This window comes from Ursus maritimus, unplaced genomic scaffold (assembly GCF_017311325.1).
Source record: "Ursus maritimus isolate PB19 unplaced genomic scaffold, ASM1731132v1 scaffold_14, whole genome shotgun sequence".
NCBI classification, from domain to species: Eukaryota; Metazoa; Chordata; class Mammalia; order Carnivora; family Ursidae; genus Ursus; species Ursus maritimus.
The window spans coordinates 52,961,407-52,970,760 of NW_024423786.1; the positions used below are offsets into that span (position 1 = coordinate 52,961,407).

Genomic DNA, 9,354 nt, shown 5'->3' on the forward strand with positions numbered 1-9,354 from the left:
TTTCAAAGGCTAGAAGTCTGAAATCAAAGTGTCAGCAGGCTGCAGTCCCTCTGAAAACTCAGGGAGGATCCTTCCTGCCTCTCCCAGCTTTTGGCAGTCGCCAGTACTCAGCATCCCTTGGCTTGTAAACCCAATCAGTCCAATTCCCGCCTGTCTTCAAATGACCAGACTTTTTCCTTTTACCATCTGCCTTTACGCTGCTACACTTGGGGTAATTTTTTACGCAGCAGTAGCTGACCGATACACATACACATGCATAGCCAGGATTTTCACACACTCAGAGCTGGACTTAAGCCTTGCTCACTATTTTGCAGTTTACTTCCTTTAAATTATGTCCTGAGGATCAATTCCCAGAAGCAGGATTGCTGGGTCAAGGGATAGGACGGTTTCAGGGTCATGCCACCAGAGAGATCGATACACACGGCTACCAACAAGGAATTAGCATTCCTAATTTTACTTCAGTCATACCAGCATGGAGTGTTACCACTTTGATTTGATTTAATCAGGCCAGTCAACAAGTATTTTCTTGTCCACCTGCTTACATCCTATTACACCGTTTGGGTCTTAGGAACTGACGTGTGGTGTGATAAACACAGACTGCTTTTCTCTTTCTGAGTCTCCCCAGCCATAAAATACGGGATGTTATCATTGACCTCTTTAAAGGGAAAAGAACTTACATTTATTGACCACGTACTCCATATGCTGGCTCTGCGCTCAGCCCTTTTACTCATCATCTATTTACCGGACACCTACTTTGTGCCAGACCCAGTTTTGTGCAATGCACAGCAATCATTGCTCTCACAGACCCCACATTCCAGTGGGGAGGGACAAATACACAAAATAACACACGTGAGTGAATGTGTAGCCGGGTAGAAAGCAAAGGCGCTATGGATAAAAATAAAGTGGGGAAGCAGAGTTTACATCTTAAATAGTGGTCAGAGGAAGCATCAGGGAGAGGGTGATATGTGCATGAAGATTTAAAGACAGTGAGAGAGGGAGCCCTGGTGATGTCCAGGAAAACATCATTCTAGGCAGAGGGAACAGCCAGTGCAAAGGTCCTGGGGCAGCACCGTGCCTGGCGTGTTGGAGGAACAGGGAGGGGGCCCGTGTGGCTGGAACAGAATGGACAAGGGGGAGAAAGGGAGGAGGGGAGGGGAGGGAGGGGACCGGGCAGGTCATGCAGGGTCTTGTGGGCCAGAGAGAGGACTTGGGCTTCTACCGCAGGGAGCTGGGAGCCCTGGAGGGCTGTGGGTAGAGGAGGGCAGGACCTGACAGAGGTGCAACGCCCTCTGGTGGTTATTATGGGGAGCACAGACCCGGGGCAAGAGTGCCGGCCCAGAGTGGAGGCGACTGCACTAGTCACAGTAATCCATCATGGGGCTGGAGCAGGGTGGAGGCCACGGACATAGTAAGCAGCAGCCAGACTTTGGATATATGTTAAAGGTTAAGCCAAGATTTGATGACAGAGTGTGGGCAGGGGAGAAAGAGAAGAATCATGGGTGACATCAAGATTTTGGAACCAAACCACGTGGAGGATGGACGTGCTCTCCATGAAGACCCATTGCATCCCCTTGACACGATGTGGTAGAGTTTATCATTACTTCCAATTTACACATGGGGAAACTGAAGATCAGAGAGGTAAAGCAAATACCCCAAGGTCACACAGCAAGAGTTGTCCTAGATGGGATTCAAACCCAGGCTGCCTCCAAACCTATGCATGTCTCACCTTGGGGACCAACCATGTCTCTCCCTCCCAGAGCTCCAGAACCTTCCCATTCTCCCTCGCTGTTATCTCCCATTGCCATGACAACGACACACCTGCACTGGTTTCCTATCGCTGCTGGAACAAACCATCACAAACGTGGTGGCTTCAAACAACACAAATGCATTATTCTAGAGGTCAGAAGTCTGATACGGATCTCACTGGGCTAAAGTCAAGCTCCTCTGGAGGCTCCAGGGGAGCATGTGCCTCCTGGCCTTTCCCAGCTTCGAGGGTCTGCCTGCAGTCCACGGCTCCTGGTTCCCTCCTCCATCTGCAAAGCCAGCAACGGTCAGATGGGTCTGTCTCACCTTGAATCCTTTCAACACAGACTGTTCTGTTTCCCTCTTCACTGTTTAAGGACTCAGGACGTTAGACCCATGCAATTTGTCCAGAATAATCTCTCCATCTCCCCATCAGCTGGCTAGCGACCTTAAATCCTTCGGCAAATTTACTTTCCCCTTTTCCACGTAACAGGGCAAGCTCACGGGTTTAGAGGGATTTGGATATGGACATCTTGTGGGGGACACCCTCACTCTGCCCACCACATCCAGTGAGGTCACAAGGGCCTCTGTGACCTCATCATGCCCCAGTGCCCAAATTTACAAGCTGGCCCTCCCACATGGTTGCTGGATGGGCAAACCTGTCACCAGGGATTTGAACCTAGGTGTCCTAATCCTCCAGCTGCCATGGGAGCCCAGCCTGAGGAAGCTCAGAAGCCTTGCTCGAGCGTCCAGACCCTGTTTAAGAGGGTCAAGGCCTTACTCACCAAAGCCCCACCTCCGACCCTGCCCCCACCCCCCTCCCGGAACTTGGGCTGTACACATGTATATGGGTATGTGTTCGGGCACGTGCGTGAAAATAACCTGGAGCATCTCCCAACGCAGCAGGTGAGTTTGAGAACTGCAGGTCTGCCAGCACCTCCAGCCTGAAGCCTGGGGTAGAAGGCCATGCTGCCTGCCCCCTTTGCCTGACCCAGTCCCCTCCAAGCAGATCTAGATTTCCGCCTTGGAGCAGCGGGGACCAGGGTGGGCCTTTCACCAAGAGGGGCTTCTGGAGACGCAGGGAAGGGGCTCCAGCCTAGCTGAGTACGGGTGGGAGCTGGGTCTGCCCTGCAGGTGCTGGACACAGGAGAGCAGCTGATGGTCCCCGTGGATGTCCTCGAAGTGGATAACGAGGGGGCCCTGTGGAAGTTTCTGCTCTCGGGAGCCATGGCTGGGGCGGTGTCCCGCACTGGCACGGCCCCTCTGGACCGAGCCAAGGTGTATATGCAGGTGCGCGGGGAGCACAGCGCTGGAGCCTTCGGGGTGGGGCTGGATGGAGGTGGAGCTGATAGGGTTCAGGATGGGGGAGAGGGTGCAATTGGAAACAGGTGTGAGGGTGGGGTTGGGATGGGGGTTGGAGTCAGGAGGAGGCTGAATCGCGATAAGGGTGGGGGTTGAAGTTGGGGATGGCGCTGGCGCCAATGGGGACCCAGCAGGGACTTGAGTAGGAGGAGCCAAGAGACCGGTACCAGGGGCAGGGCTGGGTTGGGGATAAGGGAATTGAGGATGGGGTCTTTGGATGGTTTTGAAGGCAAACTAGAACAGGTAAGGAGAGGAAGATGAGGAAGGAGATGGGCACATGGGTCTGCATTGTGGTACAGCGCTGTGAGATCAGCTGGGGATGGAGCAGGAGGAGGAATGGGGTTGGGTAGCTGGGGATGGGATGGGGTTGAGCTTCAGGCTGGGACGGGGGTGATTGGGTCGGAGGTTCTTCACAGGGCCAGTGGCCTCCCTATCCCCAGGTGTACTCCTCCAAGACTAACTTCATGAACCTGCTGGGGGGGCTCCGGAGCATGGTCCAGGAGGGGGGCTTCCGCTCCCTGTGGCGGGGCAATGGCATCAACGTCCTCAAGATTGCCCCAGAGTATGCCATCAAGTTCTCCGTCTTTGAACAGGTGGGCGGAGGGAAGGGGGGGACGCTTTGCCCAGCCCCACCCTTCAACCCAAACCTCTCCTACACCCCCTGGCAAGCCCAGATCCTTACCCAAGACACACTTTCACCCTCTGGCCCCAGACCCAGGGTGGGTTTCAGCTAGGAAGAAGGTTAGCAGTTCTCTCCTGCTCCTCTCTCCTGCCCCAGTGTAAGAATTACTTCTGCGGAGTGCATGGGTCCCCACCCTTTCAGGAACGTCTCCTTGCTGGCTCCCTAGCTGTGGCCACCTCCCAGACGCTCATCAACCCCATGGAGGTAAGAACATCTGGCCCCTGGAAGATGAAGCAAGGTGAAAATTACCTACCAGCTGCTCCGCTTCCTCCTCCTCGTTTTCCCCTTCCCTCCTCCCCCTTGTCTTCTCCTTCATGTGAGGTGTGTGTCCAACTTGTATTCCAAATGGCTCCCCAGTCATCTCAACAACTATTTACTGGATGGGTCCTATCCTTTAGCCCCTCAATGATCCAAGATGCCACCTGTGTAATTCACTAAATTCCTGTGTGTATTTGAGTGTATTTTTGGCCTTTCTCTTCTTATGCTGCTGTGTCTGTCCATGCACCAATGTCTTTTTTGGGGGGGGGGTAACAATTAGATTTTATTTTGTACAGGAGATTTAGATTTACAGAAAAAAGTGAGCAGGAAGTACAGAGTTCCCATACACCCATACACCAAATATACAGTTTCTGTTACTAACTTCCTTCGTGGGGGGGACATTTGTTGCAACTGATGAGCCGACATCGATACATTATTATTAAAGACCATAGTTGCCATTAGGTTCACTCTCGGTGGTGTACATTCTTCGGTTTGTACAGATGTATACGGGGACACACACCCACCCTTAGGGTGTCATACAGAGTAGTTTCACGGTCCTAAAAAGCCTCTGTGCTCCACCTACGCACCTGTTCTTGCTTCTCCCCTGAATCCCTGATCGTTTCATTGTCTATATAATTTTACCTTCTTTTTTATTTAATTTTATCAATTTAAGTGATCTCTACACCCAACATGGGGCAAGAACTCACGACCCTGAGATCAAGAGTCACATGCTCTTCCGACTAAGCCAGTTGGGCGTCCCTACAGTTTTACCTTCTGTCTTTAATTTCTGGGGCTTGATCTGACGCTTTCACATCCCCCATCCTTGCTCTTCTTTATCGGTTTTCCAGGTTACACCCCCCCGTGGTTTCCCATATAAACTTTAGAAGTAACTTGTCTAGTTCAGAAAACAAAGTCACCTATTGGTATTTTTTACTGGGATGGTATTCAATTTATAAATAAGCTTAGAGATTTCTGCCATCTATATGAGGCTGGGTCTGGTATCCAAGATCATTTCCATTTGTTCAAGTCTCCTTTTATGTACTTTAATGGTCTTTTAAAGGTTTCCTCATGTAATTCTTACCCTTGACTAAGTTTCCTCTTCAGTGCACTTGCGTTCTATTGCTGCGTAACATATTGCCAGACTCGGTGGCTTAAAATGATACAGACTTATTATCTCTTATTTGTCTGTGGGTCACGCCTGGGCACTGGCTAGTCAGGTCCTCTGCTCAGGGTTTCAACAGGCCAAAATCAAGGTGTTGGCTGGGCCACAGTGAACCCACCAGAGGCCTGGGTCCTCTGCCAAGTTCCTTGGTTGTTGGCAGGATTCAGTTTCTTATGGTTGTAGGACTGAGGTCCTCAACGCCTAGAGGCCGCCCACTGTCCCTGCCACGTGGATCTCTCCACAACAGTCTGCTTGTTTAAGACCAACCGAAGAGTGTCCTGGATGCTCCCAATCCCCTGGATTTCTTCTGTCTTTGGCAACAGACTCTTTTAAAGGGCTCACCTGATTTGGTCAGGCCCACCCAGGACAATTGGTCTTGCTTCACTTAAAATCAACTGCTTAAGGACCTCCGATACATATGCAAAATCCCTTCACCTTCGTCATGTCACCCAATCACATTCACAGGCCTTGCACACTCTCATGGTCGGGAGCATGCATATCAGGGGTGGGAATCTTGGGGACCACCTTAGAATTCTGCCTACCGCACTTGGTGTTTGGTCTTTTGGGTAATTGTAGAGTTGCCAATATTTTGATGTTGGGGCATTTCGTACAAATTACGCTATCTGGCTTCTCTTCGATAACTGGCAGATATGGCCACCTGGGGTCCGCACCCCCGCGGCAGCATGTCTGGCTGCCGCAAGGTGTAAGCTGTGACTCCACTCAGTCCACGCCACTCCCCTTATCCTCTTGGCCTCTGTCAGCACTTGGGCTTCTGAACCCTGGGTTGAGAGCTCACACAGGCCAAGGGATTGCATGGCTCTGGGTTTGAAACGGAGCTCTCTGCACTCCTAAGCTTCCATTTCCTCAGCTGTAGGACAGAAATGCTGGTGGTCACTGAGGGTCGATACAAGCATTCGATCAGATGTGCCACCTCCCTCCTCACCCTCCCCAGGTACTGAAGACGAGGCTGACCCTGCGCCGGACGGGCCAGTACAAGGGGCTGCTGGACTGTGCAAGGCAGATCCTGAAGCGGGAGGGCACCCGTGCCCTATACCGCGGCTACCTGCCCAACATGCTCGGCATCATCCCCTACGCCTGCACTGACCTGGCCGTCTATGAGGTGTGGGTCCCACAGACGGGTGCCACGAGGGGTGTGAGCACAGGCCCATAGTGAACTTCCTCCTGACTCCCTTCTCTTGCAGATGCTCAGGTGTTTCTGGTTGAAGTCAGGCAGGGACATGGAGGATCCCAGTGGCCTGGTCAGTTTGTCATCTGTGACACTGTCCACGACCTGTGGCCAGATGGCCAGTTACCCGCTGACGTTGGTGCGCACCAGGATGCAGGCCCAAGGTCAGACTAGCTCCCCGTGGCCACTGTGCATGCCCCTCCCCTCGGCCTTGACTCTGAACTTTCTCATCCCCCAAAACTGACTCCCAAACTCTCCACATCTGATCCTGGCCACCTTTGCTGACCTCTACACCCACCAAGACTCACCCCCAGATTAACGCTACAAACCTCTGAAATGAGCATCTTCCAGCTGACTCCCACAAGCAGCCCCCCCCCCCCAATGGGACTCAAGCCCCCACACCGACCTCAAGACATAGGTTCCCAAATCCTCTCCCAACTTCTCCAAATTAGACCCAGCCTGTATTTGGCTCCAAAAGTCAAAATTCCTAAAATTCCTAAATTCACTAAACCCAACCCTTAGACATCCCAATGTCATAACCACTTCCCCACTACTCTGGGTACTCCCCAAATGGACTCTCAGCCCCTAAACCAATCCACAAACATCCAATTAAGTCCTTGGCCCACTACCCTAATCTTGACAATTTCCTCAAACCATCCCTTAGCACACTCCCCAAATCTCTGGCAGATCTTAGAAGTTCCCTCCCAAATAAGCATGAACATTTTCTAAGATGTTCCCCAAAACAAATACTGAGAACTCCTGCTTGAGTTGATCTCCCTCTCCCCAAACTCACCAATTTCCTCTAAAAGTCTTCCAAACTCCTGCCCAACTGCCCCCCAGACCACGGCCCCTGGCTTCACCCAACCCCCACCATTCCAGCTCCCCAGGTGGCCCGATCATTTCTGGCAGAAGCCCTGAGCTTGTCCCTGTTCCCACAGACACTGTGGAAGGCTCGAACCCCACCATGCGCGGAGTCTTCCGGCGGATCCTGGCCCAGCAGGGTTGGCTGGGGCTGTACCGAGGCATGACTCCCACCTTACTGAAGGTGTTGCCAGCAGGTGGCATCAGCTACGTGGTGTATGAAGCCATGAAGAAAACCCTGGGTGTATAGGTAGTGGCTAATCGACACACCCTGGGCAGAAATGAACAGGAGGATCCAGGGTCCCCTGGCCCAAAGAGCCCTGCAGGCTCAGGCCCAGGGGGCAGTTTTTGTCAGGAGAAGCAGTCTGGGAGCCTGGGTCAGAAGATCCCTGGGGATCCTTCCCAAGAGTGCAGCCAGGGACTAGTTTGGACTCCAGTTTGGCTCGTTGTGGCTTGTCCTGGCTTCAGGGTGGAATGGTAGACGTGGAGACAACCTGAAATAAAGAGACAGTTTCTGCTGGATGTGTCTGGGATACTTGCGTCCAGAAGGGGAGCTGGGTATTCTGGAATCTCTGGGTCTAGACTAGGAATCCTTGGTTTCAGGAGGACCTGGGGACCTGGAACACCCTGGGTTTAAGAGGGAGCTGAGCACTTCAGATATGTGGCTCCCAAGAGTGGAAGCTGGGTACCTGGGATCCTTGGGTCCCTGAAAGAGGCCTGGATATTCGGGACCCTTGGACCTGAGTAGGAATTGTAAACCTGCATAACGCCTGGGTTCAGGAGAGAAATTGAGGGCCTAGGATGGGAGCCTGGAACTCAGATCCCCAGATCTTATGTGAAGAGGGTGTGGGGTGTGGAATTAAGGTCCTAGGAGAAAACCAATGGCCCTAGACCCTTGAATTCTGGCGGAGAACTGGTTCCGTGAGTCCTGGAAGCGAAGTGGGGGCTCTAGAATCCTGGGTGGAGATGAGAGGGGGTACAGGGGATCCCTGGGTTCCCTCCTGCTCTTGGGCCACCCCATCCCCGGAAGCATCCGATCTCCAAGGCCTCGAGCAGGCCATGTGTTCGGCCTACCCAGCCAGGCTCCCGGGGCGCTAACCTAGACGTCAGGCCTGAATTCCCCGCAGCCGGTCGGCACTGCCCACGTCGACTGCCATTCACTCTCGCTACGGCTAATCCCGTCTCGTCTTCTGGTGGCCGGCTCCGCCCCAATGCAGCTACGCTTCCACTGGCTCCCACCAAAACTGGGCACCTTTACTTCCTTCCTTGCCATTTGTCCAGAGCGGTGTCCGTCACCTTGCACCCGCCCCCACCACCCAGCCATTGGCTTAGAAATCAAGACTAGAAAAGGATTCTGGTTAACAGGGAAAGCAATCCAGTCCAAACCTAAGCGCGTCACCCAGAATTCGTCACGGATTGGATTAAGTTGACTGCCAATCTTTACAAGAACGGCCTCCTGCGTGTACTCATTGGCTTGCGTACACGATTATCTCACCCGGCGCCCGCCCAGCCTGTTCAAAGGGGCCTTTCGCCAGGCGCCTCCTTCCTGTCCATTTGACTCTCCGGAGTCGTCAGTCCGGTTCTGAAGTCGCCCAGTACTTCTGGAACTCCCGCTTCATTGGGCCTCCTGCCCTCTCGGGTCGCCTCGATTTGCCCGCCCAGCACCGGCAGCCCGCAGCCCACTGCCTCCGAGAGCTGTCGGTCACGCGGCGCCGCCCGCCCACTGCCTCTCGCGGCACTCCGATTGGCCGCTCGCCTCCAGAGCCCGCGATTGGTGTCCCAGGAGCGGCGGCCGCCTCCCATTGGTCTGGCTGCGCCGTCCGTCACGCCGGCGGCGGGAGGGGGCGTCCCTCTCCCCCCTCGTCGTCTTCCCAGCCGCTGGGTTCCCAGAGTGCTCCGCGGCCGTGTGGAGCGAGGCCTTGTTCCCGCGTTGAGCCGCCGCCGCCGCCGCCTCCTCCTCAGCTTCAGCCTCCGCGCCAGGCCCGGCCCCGCCGCGCCATGTCGGACTACAGCACGGGAGGACCCCCGCCCGGGCCGCCGCCGCCCGCCGGCGGCGGCGGGGGCGCCGGGGGCGCCGGGGGCGGCCCTCCGCCGGGCCCG

The 9,354-nt window shown here is 54.3% G+C and overlaps 2 protein-coding genes across 2 annotated transcripts in view; both read left to right on the forward strand.

Moving 5' to 3' along the window:
- The first annotated feature begins 2,448 nt into the window (after window positions 1-2,448).
- On the forward strand, window positions 2,449-7,516 carry SLC25A41 (solute carrier family 25 member 41). Its single transcript, XM_040629486.1, has 7 exons — window positions 2,449-2,649; window positions 2,878-3,033; window positions 3,546-3,698; window positions 3,884-3,991; window positions 6,160-6,327; window positions 6,410-6,557; window positions 7,332-7,516. The coding sequence occupies exons 1-7, from the start codon at window positions 2,449-2,451 to the stop codon at window positions 7,502-7,504; spliced, it is 1,107 nt and encodes a 368-aa protein (XP_040485420.1). The 3' UTR covers window positions 7,505-7,516.
- A 1,736-nt stretch (window positions 7,517-9,252) lies between these two features.
- The window catches only part of LOC103681705 (KH-type splicing regulatory protein), an 11,155-nt gene continuing 11,053 nt past the window's right edge, over window positions 9,253-9,354 (forward strand). The window contains 1 exon segment of the mRNA XM_040629487.1: window positions 9,253-9,353. Within this exon segment, the coding sequence (XP_040485421.1) occupies window positions 9,253-9,353 (101 nt within the window).

Bases quoted from the DNA above. Each gene is read 5' to 3' on its own strand.
- SLC25A41 (XM_040629486.1), top strand. From the start codon at position 2,449: ATGGGAGCCCAGCCTGAGGAAGCTCAGAAGCCTTGCTCGAGCGTCCAG. The intron at 3,992-6,159 runs GTAAGAACATCT...CACCCTCCCCAG, and splicing joins CGCTCATCAACCCCATGGAG to GTACTGAAGACGAGGCTGAC. The intron at 6,328-6,409 runs GTGTGGGTCCCA...CTTCTCTTGCAG, and splicing joins CTGACCTGGCCGTCTATGAG to ATGCTCAGGTGTTTCTGGTT.